This window comes from Neoarthrinium moseri, assembly GCF_022829205.1.
Source record: "Neoarthrinium moseri strain CBS 164.80 chromosome Unknown scaffold132_Wmoseri_CBS_16480, whole genome shotgun sequence".
Lineage (NCBI taxonomy): Eukaryota > Fungi > Ascomycota > Sordariomycetes > Amphisphaeriales > Apiosporaceae > Neoarthrinium > Neoarthrinium moseri.
This window is the reverse complement of record NW_026055246.1, coordinates 19,712-38,744: the sequence shown is the minus strand read 5'-3', so window position 1 is coordinate 38,744 and position 19,033 is coordinate 19,712. Positions and strand designations below refer to the sequence as shown.

The window sequence follows — 19,033 nt, the reverse complement described above, 5'->3', positions numbered from 1 at the left end:
GGGTGTGCATCTGGCTCTCAAAGTCGACGCCCATAGGATCACAGTGCAATGCTCACCATGAATGTGTGTAGTATGAAAACCCTCGTGGCGCTCAAATCACATTTATTTCAGTGTCTCCCTCCGGTTGTACGTTAATACGGCCTGTACGAAGAGCTTTCTATATGTTCCAGTCTCTTACCATGGTTTTTCACCTTACTTAAAGAGGCGGGACTATTAGGTCTCGGCTCGATAGGTGCAAAATTTAGCGATTCCTTCCCCTGACCCCAGTAAGGACGCAATTAAGATGGCCCCGCCGACAACTTAATGGTCTAGCTCATGAGGGAACAGGGTGATCATTTCATGCTACAGATAAATTGAAGCCTTCTTATTTCACTTTTGCTTCGCCAAAGATGCAGCTAGCCTTCTGCGGTACAGAACCGGCCATCTCCGTCACAATAAATTGATACCAGACAGCCAGACGGACAATACTTGCGTTCGTGGATGTCACGGCAGTGCATTAGGTTGACAGAAGGTCCGATGAGATACCGAACAGTATCCGCTATATAACCCGCATCTTGTCCATCTTCATTGATCGAGGACAAAATTCAGTCTCTTAATGAATTGAACCATACGTTTGGACTTCTGATTATACCTGACCTCACAACCCCTCTGACAGTGGAACCATCAGGCTTCAAATTGAAGCTAAGACTAGTCCCTTCACCACATCTTTCTCAGCTGAGGAAAGTAAATTATTTTGACTGACGGTGAAGTCTCTTTGCTGACAACGTGAATCGTGGTATTATATTAGCTGCTAAAGTTGTTTGCTTGCGTTTGAACCCGAGGTTACCAAGACTCTTACCCCTTGAATCTCTGCAGTGTGACTGTTTTACTTGAGTAATTAGTGTTGATGTGAGCAAGAACGTGTTTGTCACCTGATTGATCGAGTATTCCCGAGGTGTTCAACATCGACGGCTTTAATGTTTTGACTCTTATATAAGCACAGACTTCGTAATCGTTTGCAGTATTGCATTGCTATATCTATTACTACCGTTCTCTCGAGGTACTAGAACTTGAAATGAACCTATGACTTGAACAATTGCAGAAGCGGCGTCATTGCCAAATATATATATATAAAAAAAAATCGTTTGCGACTGTTCCTCCCGGACCCGTCCCAATCTTTGCAATAACGCTGCGGTCTCGACAACTCGGCTGTGGTTTTGGACAATTGACACAAGGGTTAGCAATAATGCGATGGTTTTTGTAGGAAAATTTGTTTGCTCCCCCTCGCATCATGACTCTTATTATTGCAGGAACGGTGTCAGATCTCTGCAACAACTCGGCGACGATGACAAGACAGCAGCGATATCTGATAATTGGCAAAATCCTTTGCAAATAGTTGTTTGCTACCTCTCTTAAACCCTAAGTATAAATAAAGCCCTCCCCTCCTGAGATTTTAAGACGTTCCCTTTCTCAACCTCATCATCAAATTCTACGACGCTCACGTCGCTACTCATCACCGATCGGGAGCATCACGGGAACCTCTCATCTCTACAGAGCTCTTCTCTACTCTGATCAGCTCTGTACCAGCACGATGGCGTCGTTCAGCACCGTCGTACGCGCCATCGGCCGTGAGAGCGTTACACAGCTCGCTGCTTCGCAAGCTAGGTGAGTCAAGTAGCCTAAGGTCCGCCCGTGGGAACCGTGGCTAACCTCTCATTCTCGTAGCTCAAGCAGCTTGACGACTACTGCGACAGCTACTCCGACGGCCACGAGCCTACCACCGCCAGGACCGACCCCGGAGGCCGAGAAAACCCAATACATCATTGTCGGAGTAATCTTTGGCGGGGCGGCCCTCTGCATTATCCTCTACGCCTTGTGGGGATATTGCTGCAGACGGTACCTGAGATACAAGCGAACTCAAGGCGGTCGCAGCCGTATCGGCTCGACGATGGACGGTGTTGATATTGAGCTTCCGACTCCATCGGCGTGCTATACAGGCAGCGGCGGTGGCGGCGATTCGGGTGGCTGTGGCGGATACTGATTCGAGGCCCAAGTAAGTCCATCCACTGACCTAATGTGGCACACTGTTGATAAACGACGGGTGCTGATTGCACGCAGACTCTCGCTCAAACGGAACAGAGATGGCCAAATCGGATAGGATCATGGCAACACAGCAGTGGCAAGCCGGAATGGTAAGAGGCCATTACTTCTATCATGGGTCGATAATGTGAAACTCTGACAGTACTTCAGGTCTACAAATCACAGTACCCTCGGCACTATGCTAACTAGGGGAGGAACTAACCGAAAGTAAGTGACAGATTCTAACTTGATGCCTAGATACTAACACGGGAGAGAAAAACACACACTTGGTAATGGGAAGGGCTATGAGAACGGGGGAGGGAACGGGGATTGGAACAGGGATGGAAACATGGACGAGAACAGGCAAGAGAATTCAGAGGAAGCTCAAGGGACCTTAAGAGGCTCAGCCGGTTCAGCTTACAAACAAATTGTGCTGCCCAAGGGAGATCAATATACTCGACTTCCTCGTCAACAACCTCTTCCACGAGTATAGCACTGTAATATGAAGTAGTTACTCGTCATCAGGGCTTAGAACACTAACGCGATGGTATTTAGACGAACTCACTGGCACATCGGGACGGAGTTTGCTCATACATCATCGCGGTCCAGTGAGAAAGGGTAGGACGGCCATGTATAGTACACAGCTATAGCGTACCTACAAGAAATATTTGGACATACCACGCCAAGGACTGTGACTTGAGCATATGATTACAGCAAGAGTAACAAGAGTCTCGAACCTGCCAAGCACTGCCTTATAACTTGTGTCCGCAGGGGGCGGTTTCTAGTCAAGCTGAAGACAAGTGCACCAGACCAAAAGGTACTCACTATATCCACTTTTATTCGGTCGGCGGGATTTTGGAACAGGGGGCAAGGCTCCGTACTGTAATTGATGGAAGCCCCTATTTGAGAAGATTACATGAACTTGCGGAGCATATACTGGAATATAGGGACGATGCAGGTATCATTCGACCTAACCATCCAGCCACAAGCTATCAATTTACGGCTTGTTTGAGAAAAGCAATGCATTGATCAGACCGTGGTCGTGGAAGGACTCTAGGCAATACCTAGCAAATAGGAACAAGCGCGGCTCGGTGGTTGCCCTCGGTCAGCGGGGAAGTCAGACAGCGCTTAGTCAGAGCAGGGCAACGCACATGTTGGGTGATACCATACCATGTCCACTAAATCAAGCAAAACCCCGAACCCCGAAGGACTCGAAGACGTCAGACACGACGTTTCGATCTGACGGTTGACTGTCAAATTTCATCAAACTGAAAGCAGTGGGGTTTGATGGGTGATGCTCGTCCTACGATTCGCGGACTTTAGGAGGCTATTGTAGTTTGTGTGCGACTAACTGCAGTTGGCTAGCGAAAGTGACCACTTTACAGTTCTGGACATTCTATCCCTGTCTACTATTAATGCAGGGCTGAGGCTCAACCGGTCGGTTGGAAGTAGTGTGCCAGAGCATCAGACGGCCCGTCATAGCAGGACAGACCAAGGCCGATCGGGACAGTTCATGGGAGACTGAGGTCATTGGAGGACCTGCTAAGTGTGAACTCAACTCAGGTTCGCCGTCGAACCCGCAATGTTAGGTAATCCGGACCGCCCAAGCCTCGCTGCGAATCGTCCACTCCGTAGCCGCTCTGCCGTGCCTTCAAAGTACTGTAAATAGGTTGGATGCAATCATACCCTGCAGTCCGCCCTCAAAAGTCCGAGAGATGTCTTCTGACCAGGTTCAGACCCCGCTGGTGTGGACCAAAAAGAAGCTTGTTGCTGTGCATACGAATGGACTGGGTATTTCCTCCGAAGGTACTCCAAGAATGATGCTTGTAGGGCAGGGCGAGTGAGTCCAACGTGAGATTGTACGGACCACGTCCGGGGAGCCAAGACCCATATTTCTCCTAAGCCAGCCCCAAGTCCCATCCAGATCCCTGGGATTCTGAGGGAAAACCCTGCGCGGCTCGACTTCGGGTCGGCGTCTCCCTAGCGCAGCCACACAGCTCGATCTTAGCCCGGGCCGGCTTGTGTCTGTCAAGCAAGAAGATTCCCGTTCCTCAACAGAGAACTCGACAATGGTATAGGGTCTGCTTATATTTGACGCAAGCCTATCTCGTTCTCAGGTGCGGTGCATCGCCGTATGGGCTTCGGGTTCCCAAGGTCCCGTAAATGCGCCGGGGTCTGGGGCCGATTTCCTCTTTGGGATGCTTGTTGTTGGCAGTGGGCATGAGTCGCAAGGCTCTTCTCGACGGGGCAGCCCTGAGTCGTATTACAAAACTCGTATTACCTGCAGACGGTGGATACATGCCATATTGGCTCGACTCCACGACATCCACCTTTAGCACCGATGTCCATTATTAGCCCAGATGCAAGGCGAGACTGCCAGTGAAAAGATGAAAAAGGAACGTCTCGCTCCTCTCTAATGACGGTCGCCTTGTACAAGTCAGTCATTCGTTTACCAGACTATTAATCTTTCTTCTCGAAGCCAGTCACTCGTTTACCTGGCTTAATTTTCCTACTTGGGGTCAGCTAATAAAGTCGCGGTGGTGTTTACTATACGTTAATATATCCGTCTCAGCGGTATAATATTCTCTAAGCAAAAACAAACAAGATGCCTTCGACGACCTCCATGATGCGTGCAGCTCTGTTCGCTGCCTCGTCCGCCAGCGCCGCCGCTGTGCTCGAGAGCCGCCAGATGACCACCACAACATGCGCCGACGTGCACATGTTCTTGGCAAGAGGCAACAGCGAGCCCTACCCCGGACGCCAGAAGGTTCTGGTCGCCGAGGTCTGTGACCGCGTAGCCAACTGCGACTACGAGGACATCGTCATGAACAACTACCTCGACTCTCCTTACTGTGCCGCCACCTACGAGGGTGCCACCAAGGGGTACGATGCAATCGTCGCCTACAACAAGCGCTGCCCCGACGCCAAGTTGGTCCTCACCGGATACAGCCAGGGCGGCCACGTTATCAGCGATATTCTTGGTGGAGGACACGGCACTTTCTTCAACGAGTGTTACGAGGACCAGACACCTCAGCTGGACAGATACAGCGCTGCTGGCCAGATGGGTAAGTTACTGTCCGGAGGAGCCGGGAGGACACGGCGCTTAGGGGTTCTGTGTTGCTAATGATGTGTTGAAATATTTAGTCAAGGCTGTGACCACCTTTGGCAACGTCCGTCACACCGCCAACCAGCCCTACAACTACGGAACTGGTTCTGCCAACGACAGCAGCAACCCCCGTGGCCCGGCTGAGCAGGCGCTCTTGAACACCTACGCCGACGTATGGAGAGACTACTGCGCCATTGGCGACCCCGTCTGTGCCCACGGTAACGTCAGGGAGGACCACACCAACTACTTCGACATCTACACCTACGGTGCCGCTGAGTACATCGTCAGCCTTCTCAAGGCTGCCGACGCGAGCAGCTCGTCTGCTACCATGAGCGCTACCTCGAGCTCTGCCGTCTCCAGTGCTACCCTCTCTGTCGAAGCCAGCACCACCTCCAGCTCCGTTGAGGCCAGCGCCACCGTCTCCAGCTCCTCTGTCTCCAGCTCCTCTGTCTCCAGCTCTGTTGCGGCCAGCGCCACCTCCAGCTCCACCGTTTCTAGCTCTGCTGAGATCAGCTCTACCATCTCCAGCTCTACTGTCTCCAGCTCTGCCGAGTCTAGCTCTACTGTCTCGAGCTCCGTCCAGGCTGCCGCTACCAGCTCTGGCTATCCCATGGCCAGTGTTTCCGTCTCCAGCACCTCTGCCTCCAGCGCCTCTGCCTCCAGCGCGTCCGTCTCTAGCGCTTCTGCCTCCAGCGCTACTGCCTCCAGCTCTGTCGAGTCCAGCGCTACTCTGTCTAGCTACGCTGTCTCCCACCCTACCGTCTCCAGCTCCAGCGCTGCCGCCCCGAGCGTGACCCGTGTCGCTTGCGGTCGCAAGCACAAGCGTGCCACTCGTGGCTCCAACTAAGCGCTCTCTGCCCTAAGGAGGACCCAGAAAAAAAGTCAGAATAAAACTTTCCATAGCCTTCAGTTAGGTGAACTCGGCCTCCCGTGAGTGTCCTTGGCCTGGCTATTGCCGGCGCTGTGTCTGCTTTCTTTTTAGGCTCTATGATTAGGAACGACTGTCAAGACTTTACGGCTGCATAATAAGAATTTATATCTGAATCCATTAGCATGGCGTTTGAGTTTGCACTATTGGATATCTAGACATTAATAGTAATACTGTATTTCCCACATGGAAATGGATTCGCGGTGAACTGCAGTTTATAATTCAAAAGCCATCTTATCCTTGTCTTCATGTTTCGCATAGTGACTTGAGCACCCTGCCTTAAGTTTGATATAATCTCAAGCGTCCTTGTCATAAGAATTAAAAGCTCAGAAATAACTCTTTAACTCAGATTAAATATAGTATTCTTGTTCTCTATGCGGCCCACAATTTGTCGCGTTGTCGACCCTGAGCCCACTCGTTACTAAATCCTCAACAGGAGTAACTGCGTTGCATCTTTACAATCGGGATACTCTCCATAGTTCATACACAAGACTGCATATCCTGGAGTGGGAAAGTCACATATTAGCTGCGTAATGTAAGAAATTCTGGTCTTGAATCACGCCAAGTATTCAAGCCTAACAATCTACGCATTTAGGGCACCAATGGATTCTGAAATATTCGCATCACGGTGCTGACAACTTTGCTTCAGTGTACCGATGTTCGAGCAGCTGACCGTCAGCTGCCCTCTACGCTCTTGGCACTGGCGTGACTTTGTTTTGGGTCACATTGTCAGCTCAGCCTCAGCCTCACCTCACCCGTTATTGCACCGATAATCTTTGTCTTGCCTACCACGCACTCTAAAATGGCTTAAACTCGAGCTCGCTGCTGTGACTATTGACTTAGGTCATGGCGCAAGGTGCAAATACAAAGAAGGTGTTCCGCCTTCGTAATCTACCCGGCCATGTTGATCGCCAGGCTGCAACCGAACTCTTCGCGAGCTGCTTCTCTGGCAACTTTTCCATTGCGTCGCTTGCCTCGTCCACTGATATCTGGCAGCGAATTCCAACAAAAATAGCGACTCTGACTCTCGATGAGTCGTTACTCACCAGGCAGGTGAGCTCCGGCCTTGGTGAATGGACGTTCGTGATTCCAGGACTACCACACCCTCTGATCTTGGGTCATCATTTCAGGGGACTCACTCCGTTCAACGAAGTAGACCCAGGGAATCATACACTTGAGTATGTAATCACAATTTACCTGGTCACGTTTCAATTGTGTTAATGAAGCGGCGTAGCTGCATAGCCATATCCGGTCTCTCCAGCCACCCGCTGGGGTCATGGCAACCCCATGGTGGATCGAAATCATTCATGTGGATCCGTGACGAACTTCCTCAGCAGTTTCCAAACGTTCGGTTCATTACTTACGGCTATGACACTTTGCTAGCCAAGAGCAACTCATTTCAAACGATTTGGGACTTGGCAAACACACTAATTAACGTTCTGCGTGCAGACGGATGGAGCTCGTCGACTGCAAAACGATTAGTCTTCCTAGCCCACAGCCTTGGAGGCGTGATTGTAAAGCAGGCCCTGGTAATGCTTGCTGGAAGCGGCCATGCTGAAGTACACATTGCGAGTCTCGTTCAAGGGCCCATGCTTTTCGGTGTTCCAAGCAGTGGGATGGCCGTAGACGATGTTTGCGCCATGCTTGGCAACCAGCCGAACAAAGATGCTCTCGTCAAGGAAATATCCGCTGAATCCAGTTTCTTAGCACAACTGGAGAGTCAATTCTGGGGTATCTCTTATGTGCGGAATATCAAGCTCTGTTGGGTGTATGAAACCAAAACAACGGGCACTCTTGAGGTAAATCCGTTTTTTATGAAGGTATACCTCATCACTAATATGTATGAAGGAAGACAGTACGAAGCCGGGTGGATTCAGCAGGTCTGGCCCAGGAACGGTGCTTGTCACAAAGGAATCTGCAACAGAGGGACGGTGTCACAGCCATCCTCACTTAACGATTCAGATCGACGAGAACCATTCAGACATGGTCAAGTTTACGCCAGGTGATCACAGGACTCGTATTGTTGCAAATAAGCTATCAGATATATTCGGCCTGGCCAAGGTATCTGATCGCCATAAGGATCAAGTGATATACGATGGAGAAGACATACACGACGCACCACAGGGCGAGGGTAATTCCATGGTAAAGGTCGTCTCCGATTCAATCGCAAACGCTTCTTTTGGTCCTTTTACCATCCCAGATCCAGTGTGGTGGGACAACGATCGTGAGAACTCGTGCCGTGAAACTATTCTCGCAAATCACTAACCACCAGGCTACAGTATTTCTCAGGTCTCTTCTTGACCGAGATAGGGAACTCGAAGGGATCAAATCGACCCTCAATCCTCCCACACACTAGAGTGGGCTTTCGAAGATGGTTTCACGGATCTCCCTAGGTGGCTCCAAAACGGAAACGGCATTTTTTGGGTCAGTGGGAAGCCGGGATCGGGGAAATCTACCCTTATGAAGTTTGTCCACAATGACGACAGAACACGTGAACTATTGCATTGTTGGAACACGTCGACCCGGCAGATTACGGCAAACTTCTTCTTCCACTATCGTGGCAACGTTATTCAAAAGTCCTTCGAGGGACTTCTTAGGAGCATCATCAGCCAACTTCTAGAAGCCGAACCAGAGCTTTACGACGCTATACATGTGCTTTTCAACAATAAGTACAACAAGCAAGTTCATTTAGAGCGCCTTGGCAGTTTGCAATCTGAACTCTATAGTCTAGCTAACGAGGCTGGATTGTCGGTGCCGAACAATACCAACTTGAAACATGATGTAGATGGTATCATACAAAACCAGGACGTCTCCCATACCCTCAAATATCTGACGAGTAGCATAAACTGGAAGCCAGGGCGCATACGAAGCTGGAATACTAAGTACGAGGAACGACTACTACAACGTGGCGATGAACTTCTCGACAGCCCCATGGGTGACTTGGATCTCGACCGAGTGCGCAAGGCTCTGGACGTGCGGATCCCAGCACCTGATTTCGATTCACTCATCATGACATGGCGAGAAAGAATAGATCTCGGCTCGAACATCAGGGCGCTCTTCGCCAAGCACCCACCCAGTTGGCTTCTGTCGGACCACTGGAATCCTGAGCACAGCAGCGTTGTCCATCATTCGTCAGGAACGTCGGAAGTAGAGGAAAGAGCACGAAGGCTAGATCAAGCCCGACTCAGGAAGCTCGATGATTCCATCAATGCCGTCTTGATACGGCACCAACGCCGCAAAAATATTAAGGCGGCGATTGAGAGTACAAAATGGAACAGAAAAGACCTCGAGGAAATCCTTCACTCAATATGTGCACAGTCGATGTTTGATCTCGACCTGTGCCTGTTTCTTGACGCCTTGGATGAGTACGATGGCCGCCCAGAGTTCATCTCGGGATTTCTGAAAGACCTGACCAGGGACGGACATTTTCCGTGCACTTGGATTCGTATCTTGTTCTCCAGCCGGCCATGGAAAACGTTCCGAGATGAGTTTGAGTCGTGCCCTGGCTTCAAGATCCATGAGCACACCCAAAATGACATCCGCAAGTACTGCATGACGAGTATCTATGGCCGTGGCCAGCTGTCTCAGTACCTACTGCCGTATGTGGACGAAATCGTCCACCGATCAAGCGGCGTGTTCCTATGGGTTAAACTCGTGTTGCATGATCTCTTCCAAGTTGTAGCGCAGCATGGTCATGGTGGCCAGCAACTGGCGGACCAGCTGAGGAAGACCATGGACACTCTCCCCGACCAGCTGGAGGCCTATTATGTGGTTATCCTCGAGCGGCTCTCAAATGCTACTAGGTGGGATGCGTATGTGATACTCGAGTCGCTTGTACGCTCAGTCACCAAATTGAGCGCTACACAGCTGTCGGACATTGTCGCCTACTCGTCCGTCCGACGATGGAGCGACGTCCGTAAGGTGAAACCTGGCCTGCGAGATGCTCAACAAGCAAGTAGATTTGTCCAGGAGGCTTGTGGAGGGCTGGTGGATGTCGAGGCAGAACACGTCCAGCTGATGCACCAGACGGTACGGGACCTCGTCGAAGCGCCTGGATTCCGCCATGTTATGTTCGACGCCAGTTACGCCGCCACGACGGACGAGAACGGCTTCTCCTTCCTGGCCAAGTACATCTTACTCCATCCGCACTGTGGCATTGGGGGCCTCTTCTCGTTCTATGCCAGGAAGGCAGAGAGGACCACGGGCTTGAGCCAACATTCTTTCTTTTTGGGAGTACCACCATCCTTTTTCCAGCGGCACAAAATGGGTGACTATGTATCATCACCCCTAACACTGGCAGCCTTCGCTGGCCTCGAGCTCTTTCTGGAAGACGCGCACAGAACGGAGAGCGAGGCCGTCGGGCGATCCCGCGAGTGGCTCCTGCTGAGCACAGACGCCGGTATAGGGCACGGCCTCGAGCCAGACGAGGCTCTCGTGATCATCCGGTCGCTGACGGCCAAGGGTTTTGCTGTCGACCGGGACCCAGCTGGGCTGAGTTCCTTCGTGCGGCAAATGTGGGGGGTTCGACACCAGAGGTGCGTCAACAACTTAGGGGGATTGGACCGGAGGTTTGTCGACATTGTAGCCACGCTTGTCGACCATCTAAGCAACCTCGAGATCTCCATCCAATGGAAAGACTTCGATTTCGAGGAGAACAATGAAGAAAAAGACAAGACCATGATGCCATTGCCAGACAGAAATCCCTTTTACGACACCCATGGCTACAGAACCAAGGGCCCGACCATATCCGGGAAGATTCTCCACCTCAGTCCACCAAGTATTGCGAGGATCCTCTTGGAACGAGGTGCTGACCCCAACGCTGCAGACTCGCTTCAGCGGTCACCCTTGGATTACCTTCTGTTTGCTGGATCGCTGCATTCTGCCAAACTGCATTATATCAATGAGCTACAAGAGCTATTGAAAAGTTACGGTGGGAGGTTCCGCCGCACGCTTGAGACTGATGGTCCTGCTTTGCATGACTAATATATATGCTAACATCATGTTACATGACAATTTTTATGCTGCATGGCAGTAATTTCATGCTAGATATCGGCAGCAGTCTAGTGTTCCATATTAGCAGGTTCCCGGCGGCCGCCATCCTGGGTGACCTATTAAACAGAGCCAATGTCAATGACAATAATTTTGAAATAAAAGGAAACGGCACAATGTTGTGTAAAATATGCGTTAAACTCAATCCTCTCTTCGGACAGCAGCTTTTCATATCGCCCGCAACAACGCAAAAATAGACTATGGATGAATACTGACGCTCTTGACTGGTACCGTCTACACGAAAGGTAAACACCCCGAAGAATAAGCCAGATACAGCATCATCCCAATCAAGAGACCACTGAAAGGGTGTTGCGGCGTCATCGTGACGTTGACCAGCCCCTCCTGCGTGGTGAGCCATACGACTGTGGCGAGCATGCCCACGCCGATGGAGGCGGGATCCAGGTATTGCGCGTGATTACGATACGTCCAGATGTGCAGGAGGAACTGGTACGGAAGCACGTAGGGGAGCTTGTCGGCCCAGTGGAAGAAGATGACAGAGGGCATATACGCGGCCAGGGAGAGCGACAGGCCCATGTGCAGGGTCCGTTGGCTCGTGAACATAACGCAAAGAATCGCTGGTATGCTTACGAGGATAGCCAGCAGGAGCCTGAGCCTATGTATGACTCTCGAGGCCACTGGAATCAGATACGCGGTCCAGGGTATCAGTCGGTATGCCAAATGGATCGAGACGCAACAGGCCGCGGTCGAAAATGCCGCTTCGATTGGGTCGACGCACGCAAGGCATTTCGGTCCGTACAGCACCCAGTCCCATGGAAGGTACTGACCCCACTGATCACCGCTCTCAGGACAATAGCACTGGTCGTTCCCAGCCGTCTTGGGGCGAAGAGCAAGGAGTCTGGCGAAACTGGCCAGCATCGATGAGACGGGGAGGTAATAGCAGAAGCAGATAGTCGTCTCCATATTTGCACCTGTGAAGCCGTCTCGAACTTCCTTGGCGGCATGCTTCGCCGCCGCGAAGGCCTCACACGATCTTCCTTGCACGGTGGAGATGATTTGTGCGGCAGAGAAGCCGGAAGAGTTGTGGTGCCGTTGCGGAGGAGCCGCGATTTCTAGATAGAAAGCCGGGTGCTGAAGCCACCGTTTACGAGTAGTCTTGATGGCGAAGCGATCTGTCACAAATTCGGCATCATTTGCCGAAACCCTATAGCGAATGGAAGTGGCAGCTCGGAGGCAAGAAGGAAAAACCCCGGAGGTAAGCCAGATACATATCGAAAAGGTGTCATTGGTATCCATCGTTCTGAACTTGATTTTGCGCTCCATGGGCCCGTGTCGTGGGAAATGGATGGTGTTGGAGGAGGGAGCCCAGCCTTCGCGCGGGGAGACGTCCAGGAGTTCGAGATTCTCGGGCAGCGATATCCATACAATCCCCCGGCGGGATTTATATTGCGTGGCCCAGATATGGCTCTCCTCATGATCCTTGGTACTCAGCACGAGCCGGCGCGGCTGCCACCGGAACCAGGTCGCGTAGGGCACCAGCTTGGGTGGAAGTGCGGCTCTCCCACATAGATCCTGACCAATTCTGATCAAGGGGACGGCTATGAGCTGCCAAGGATTGCCTGACATACGGAATGGCAGAATCACATATGGATGTTCGTCATGAGAGGTGGGCAATTCTAGGGCCAGCCCTTTGACGGTCAGCTCCCAGTCGTCCAGGCTGGCATCGAAAGGAATCAATCTTGCCGAGTTGGCAAAGGCGGCCGGATGCGACGCCAGCACACCACGCGCGCCTTTCATCCGCGCGGTCCAATGCGTCGGGTGGCTCCACGGGTGCTCCCAGCCGAAGAACGTCGACGGACGGGGCCAGAGAGATGATGGGTCGTGAAGCAGCTTAGCTATAGGGTGCTCATCGGGTATGTCAAAGACGAGATCCCAGGCAAGCAAACTGGGGTCGCACTGCTGACGTATCATCTCCTGCTGAAGGCGCCGAAAGGCCCCCGGTCCCTCGCCGTACAGAAGCGGCATGTTCACGCCGCAGAGACCCAGCAGACTATACGCCATGTCCTCTTCCCGCTCAGTCTGGCGCCGGGCGGCCCAGCTCATCTTCTCGGCGAACGTGGCCTTTTGGACACGAGACAGGCGGGATTCCAGGGGCAGATCCGCTTGGGTTGCCGATGTCTCCTCCATGGGCTGGGTGAGGTACCACTTGTTGATGCCTGTCATGTTGCTGACCAGGAGCGCCAAGGAATCGCGATCCCCAAGGGGGGTCCAGTCGCTAGCCAGGAAGTAGACTTGTGCCGGCGCCAGAAGTTCCTGGAGTGTGAACCCTCTGGTGAACCACTTGCTCTGTGCGAGAGAGGCGCTCGGTGACTCTTGATATGCTTCGGCCGTGACGTCGAATAGATATGCTAGACATATTGCGGAATTCTGATACCAGCGGAACATGGAGTTGATGGCCTCGGACAACTCGGTGCTGTTCGTCTTGTCGATGCAGCACGTGTCAACCCATCCGTACTCAAAGCCAAGCTCCGCAGCCTTCTCGCAGAACCTCCAGATCTTCACGTAGCCCGCCTTGGTCGTGGCTTCTGGAGTGTGAATCTCATTGAAAGCCACTTCCTCATCTCTCCATCTATGTGACAGAATGGCATAAGGAGGGACCTGTGCCCGGTGGAACTCCTCGAAGGCGAGAGTATGCACGTTCAAGAGGCGCATCTTCAATTGGGTTCATAGGTGGAGCTGCTCATGCGGTATCTAATTTGGTACATAGACTAGTCAGCGATTAGGACATACATACTTATATTGCATCGATTTTGGAGACAATGGGAAGGCAAAGCGTCGGTATGCTGTTGGATGAAACATCGTGATTCCCATAATCCAGCCTCGAATCCTTCGACGCCGCTTTGAAAGATAGTCCTGCATAGGCGCGTTGATCCCGTCAGCCACTCATGAACCACCACTGTTTCATGTACACGCACAAGTGTATAAACAGTTGCAAAGAGCGCCCAGGGTGTGTCAGATGTCCTAATTTGTGGAACAGATTTGCAGAAGTAAGCATCCTAGATTGCTGAAACGGGTAGATCGATCCCCCAGGCCAAGCAAAAGCAGCCCGGAGGAATCCGCTTTGCCAAATATAACTCTCACTGGTAAACATAGCAATATCTCAGAAATCGAAATGTCATCGCCGACTAAAAGTTTGTACCACCCAAGTAGTACGTTTCGAGGTAGTGGCGTTTGTGTGTGCAGAGAGAGCGCGGTGCTCATAGCGTGCCATCGTCCATTACGACGCATCTTCAGAAACGAACAGAGTGCTTGCCACACTTGATGTACAATTCTATTATGATACACATTCCCTAAACCGAACAGCGCCGTAGTATATAGTATATTTACATGGTAGTGCTCAGGTGCGAGACGTCGACCTGGGGGTCGGTCGGCATGAAGCCACCGTTCAGGGGGAAGCCAGGGCCGTTGGTCGAGGTCAGGACAACCTCGATCAGGTCCTTGTTGATGTTTGTCTTCTCCTCCAGGGCGGTGATGTCGGCCTTGACCTGGGAGACGATGGCCTTGACGTTCTCGGACAGCTGCTTGGGGGTGAAGAGGATGTTGCCGATGGGCATGCGGACGACGCCGATCTTCTCCCGGTACTGCTCGGCGCCGACCATCTCGTGCATCATGTGCTTGACGCTCTTGGTGATGGTGTTGGTCTTCAAGCTGGGCATGAGGCCCTTGGGACCCAGGATGCGGCCGAGGCCGGCCTTGTTCATGGCGGCGACGGAGTCGACGTGGCAGATGAGGCGGTTGAAGGGCAGGCTGTTGGGTTGGGTCTTGATCATCTCGAAGAGCGAGTCCTCGCCAAAGGCCACGGCGCCCCCCGTCTTGGCGTCGTGCATGGCACCGCTGCCCTCGGGGCAGATGACGCCGATGCGGGTGTCGTTCTTGACGGGGTAGGGGAAGCGGACGCGGTTTCGGATGACGGGACCGTTCTTGATGGCTCGGAAGCGCAGCGAGACCTCGTAGGTGACGGAGCTGGGAGGCCGGCCGACCTCTGCGGCACGGAGGTATCTGGACGGGCGGGCGAGTGAGTCTCGTGGTCACTTGTGGTCACTTGTGGTCTCAGGGGGGGGGGGGAAGCGGGTTCGGGTGCTGGTTCAACACGGGCACGTGGGTGGGCCATACCTCATGGCATCGCACAGGGAGTACTGCTCCTCCTTGCTCGGCACGGCGTACTTGTACTCCTTGAAGCGCTGCTGCTTCTTCTTCTTCTTGAGCTTCTCCTTTGCGCGGACGCGGGCCTGCATGGACGAGTTGCCGCCGCTGGCGCATCGGGTCTGGACGATGGACGGGGCGAGGAAACGCGGGATGGAGGCGGCGGCGGGCCTGGAGGCGGACGACAGGCTCAGTCTCGCCAGCGAGGCGAGACACTGGTTCATGGTGGCCATGCTGGGCCGCTGTGTTGTGGTGGCGAGAGGCGGAGTCGTCTGTCACGGCCAGGTCCAAGGACGACAAGAAAGCTCGGCTGCCCGTCCAGTCAGTACAGACTCGATTGCCAGCCAGCCAGCCAGCCCAGATGCCATCAAAATTTCGGGAGCTCGGGCCTCGCCAGACAAGGCTGGAGGTCGCGAAGAAGCGCTAGGCCTGAAGCGGCTGGCGTCGAGCTCTTATCTTATCGCCGGCATGGCCCCTGCCCCCTGCTTCCCTCGACTGGCGGCCTGCTGGCAGCGGCCTGCTCTCACCCCGCTTCAGCTGTCCACACATTCTATGGATTGTATGGATTTTTCTGGGCTACCCCGCCACCACCACACCACCAGCACCACTAGGAGGGGCAGACGGTCCAAAGGTTGGGCGGCCCATTGACGCAAAAACATTTGGAGTAGTTATTAGCCTTAGTCGTCGTTGTTGTCGTCGTCGTCGTCGTCAGTGACTCACGGCACAAGAAGTCAGATATTGGGCATCGCGAGTCCACCTTTCGCCTCCCTCAATTTCCCCTGTCAGAGTTTGAGTTCGGGTTCGAGTTCACACACGCACACACGCACACACACACCCGCCAACATGAAGGCCGATGAGCTCGTCGCCATCTCGACCTCCCTCGGAGGGGACTTCAAGTCCATCGAGCCCCATCTCGTCCGCCTCGAGAAGCACCTGGTCCTGCGCACCTACCTCGCCGGCTACACCCTGAGCGACCTCGACGCCAAGATCTGGGTCGCCATCAAGAGCAACCGTGCCGCCGTCGCCTTCGTCAAGAAGGGCTCCTACGCCAACCTCGCCCGCTGGTTCGCCTACGTCGAGCAGGTCCACCCCGAGATCCAGACCGAGGTCAAGGCCGCCGACAAGGCCCGCAAAGAGAAGGTCGCCGCCGCCAGCAAGGCCGGTGGCAGCTACAACCTCGCCCTCCAGAACGCCGACCAGGGCGTCGTCTGCCGTTTCCTGCCCGAGCCCTCGGGTTACCTGCACATCGGCCACGCCAAGGCCGCCCTGCTCAGCGACTACTTTGCTCACCAGGCCTACAACGGCAAGCTGCGCCTGCGTCTCGACGACACCAACCCCAGCAAGGAGAAGGAGGAGTTCCAGGATGCCATCATCGAGGACCTGGCCCTCATGGGCGTCAAGCCCGACTTTGTCAGCTACACCTCCGACTACTTCGACCACCTCTACGACACGTGCCTGGGCCTGATCAAGAGCGGCCACGCCTACGCCGACGACACCGACGTCGAGACCATGCGCGACGAGCGTGGAAAGGGCGTCGCCTCCAAGCGGAGAGAGCGCACCGTCGAGGAGAACCTGGCCATCTTCGAGCAGATGAAGCAGGGCGCCGAGGACGGCCTGAAGAACTGCATCCGTGCCAAGATCTCGGTCGACAACCCCAACAAGGCCATGAGAGATCCCGTCATCTACCGCTGCAACGTCAACGACGCCCACCATCGAACCGGCCGCAAGTGGAACATCTACCCCACCTACGATCTGGCCTGCCCCGTCGTCGACAGCCTCGAGGGCGTCACCCACGCCCTCAGGTCCACCGAGTACACCGACCGCAACCCCCAGTTCCAATGGTTCCTCGACACCCTGAAGCTGCGCCAGGTCCACATGTGGGACTTTGCCCGCATGAACTTCATCCGGACTTTCCTGTCCAAGCGAAAGCTGGCCAAGCTGGTCGACACCGGCCGCGTCTGGGGCTGGGACGACCCCCGTATGCCTACCATCCGTGGTGTGCGCAGACGCGGTATGACCATCCCCGCTCTCCGCGACTTCATCCTCAAGCAGGGCCCGTCGCGTAACGTTGTCGTCATGGACTGGACCAGTTTCTGGGCTGCCAACAAGAAGGAGATCGACCCCGTCGCCCCCCGACACACGGCCATCCTCGCCAAGGACGCCGTCAAGGTGGCCATCATGGGCGACGAGGCACCGGCTACACCTCACACCGAGGACAAGCCCAAGCACCCGAAGAACCCCGCCATTGGCACCAAGAAGGTCGCCTTCAGCAAGGAGCTGATCCTCGACCAGGCCGACGCCGCCCTCTTCAAGAACGACGAGGAGATCACCCTCATGCAGTGGGGCAACGGTTTCGTGCGGGCCATCGCCTCGGGCGAGCCCATCACCTCGATCACCGTCGAGCTGAACCTCAAGGGCGACGTGCGCTCGACGGAGAAGAAGGTCACGTGGTTGTCGACCGAGGGCCAGAAGCTGGTCAAGGCCGAGCTCTGGGAGTTCGACTACCTGATCACCAAGGACAAGCTCGAGGAGGACGACGACCTCGAGAAGTTCCTCAACCCCACCACCGCCACCATGGACGAGGCCTGGTGCGACGAGGGCGTCAAGGACCTCAAGAAGGACGACATCATCCAGCTCGAGCGCCGCGGCTACTACCGCGTCGACAAGGGCGTCGACGAGGGCGAGGACAAGGGCAAGATCGTCCTCTTCGCCATCCCCACCGGCAAGGCGAAATAAGCGAAACAAGCGCCACCGCGGTTCGAGCAGATAGATAGACACCGGGTGCGCCTTTTGTGTGGGATCGAATCTATGTAGCCATGTTCGAATGATAGGGTTATGTGAAAATGAAAGAGTTGTCAACCCAAAGTGGTAACTGTCTTTGCGCGGAGTTGTGAGAGTCTAACCAAATGTTCTGGCGCCCTAGCGACTAAAGTTATAGACGTCTACAGACTTGCTTGATATTCGCAGCCATGATATATAGTCAATGCCTAGCGCTACGCCCGAATTTGTCGTCAGATCCACTAATGACTTACACTATAAGGTGCTAGAGCACAACTCCTAAAATGTGCATTGTGGATGTGGTACATTAAGAGTAAGAACACAGACTAGACCAGAAACACTGAACTATGTATGGTAACTGGACCTGTATTGGTGTTGTGAGGGGTGTAAGTAGTTGCCAATTGGCACGGTGTGGGAGAGCATCCTTACTGTCACAATTCAGAAAGCGCGGCGGTCCGGTTCTGTGGCAGCTCGGCCGATGAATCATGTAGGATTTCACCTCGAGGCGTTGCGCTGGGTTAAAATTGCAGTGAAAGTCGATTTTAGGTGATTCTAGAAGGATTTATTGGTTGTTTGCAAAAAGAAAAGAGGCACACCCGACCAATCAATGGGTTCAATTGAGTCAACCAAATCTTTTTTTCCTTCGGTCGGCAGCGCCGTTGACGGCTTCGGCAGCTACATGTACTCAGTCGGTGCGAGGAGGGTTGGGATGCACAGTAAAACACTCTCAAGGGCGTGCGTGGTCGACACAGTATTCAAATCAGATGCGTCGCATTCATTTCATGCCAGGTGACAGGATAGGCGTTGGGCAAAATAGATCAAGCCCTCGAAGTCGCTGCGACAATGGTTGTGCATTCGCAAGGGCATCTGGGCTGCCTCGGTGTACCCGTCCATTGTGAGCGCCGCGACGGCACTCAAGTCCAAGGACGACTTGGTGCGGCTCGTCTGTGAGG

General features: G+C 53.6%; 6 protein-coding genes across 6 annotated transcripts; 4 read left to right on the top strand and 2 right to left on the bottom strand.

Annotated features, from left to right (window-relative positions):
- Nucleotides 1-1,570: 1,570 nt before the first annotated feature.
- JN550_013711 (uncharacterized protein) lies at nucleotides 1,571-2,020 on the top strand (the record flags this gene model as incomplete). The annotated part of the gene is made up of 2 exons (XM_049312328.1): nucleotides 1,571-1,644; nucleotides 1,705-2,020. 2 exons carry the CDS (start codon nucleotides 1,571-1,573, stop codon nucleotides 2,018-2,020), a joined length of 390 nt encoding a protein of 129 aa, XP_049164329.1.
- A 2,643-nt stretch (nucleotides 2,021-4,663) lies between these two features.
- Nucleotides 4,664-6,011, top strand: JN550_013710 (uncharacterized protein; the record flags this gene model as incomplete). Its single annotated transcript, XM_049312327.1, has 2 exons — nucleotides 4,664-5,123; nucleotides 5,203-6,011. The coding sequence occupies 2 exons, from the start codon at nucleotides 4,664-4,666 to the stop codon at nucleotides 6,009-6,011; spliced, it is 1,269 nt and encodes a 422-aa protein (XP_049164328.1).
- A 927-nt stretch (nucleotides 6,012-6,938) lies between these two features.
- JN550_013709 (uncharacterized protein) lies at nucleotides 6,939-11,075 on the top strand (the record flags this gene model as incomplete). The annotated part of the gene is made up of 4 exons (XM_049312326.1): nucleotides 6,939-7,270; nucleotides 7,327-7,891; nucleotides 8,055-8,316; nucleotides 8,449-11,075. 4 exons carry the CDS (start codon nucleotides 6,939-6,941, stop codon nucleotides 11,073-11,075), a joined length of 3,786 nt encoding a protein of 1,261 aa, XP_049164327.1.
- Nucleotides 11,076-11,375: 300 nt separating this feature from the next.
- JN550_013708 (uncharacterized protein) lies at nucleotides 11,376-13,811 on the bottom strand (the record flags this gene model as incomplete). Its single annotated transcript, XM_049312325.1, has 1 exon — nucleotides 11,376-13,811. One exon carries the CDS (start codon nucleotides 13,809-13,811, stop codon nucleotides 11,376-11,378), a length of 2,436 nt encoding a protein of 811 aa, XP_049164326.1.
- Nucleotides 13,812-14,482: 671 nt separating this feature from the next.
- Nucleotides 14,483-15,535, bottom strand: JN550_013707 (uncharacterized protein; the record flags this gene model as incomplete). Its single annotated transcript, XM_049312324.1, has 2 exons — nucleotides 14,483-15,158; nucleotides 15,273-15,535. 2 exons carry the CDS (start codon nucleotides 15,533-15,535, stop codon nucleotides 14,483-14,485), a joined length of 939 nt encoding a protein of 312 aa, XP_049164325.1.
- A 610-nt stretch (nucleotides 15,536-16,145) lies between these two features.
- Nucleotides 16,146-18,038, top strand: JN550_013706 (uncharacterized protein; the record flags this gene model as incomplete). The annotated part of the gene is made up of 1 exon (XM_049312322.1): nucleotides 16,146-18,038. The coding sequence occupies one exon, from the start codon at nucleotides 16,146-16,148 to the stop codon at nucleotides 18,036-18,038; it is 1,893 nt and encodes a 630-aa protein (XP_049164324.1).
- Between the last annotated feature and the right edge of the window lie 995 nt (nucleotides 18,039-19,033).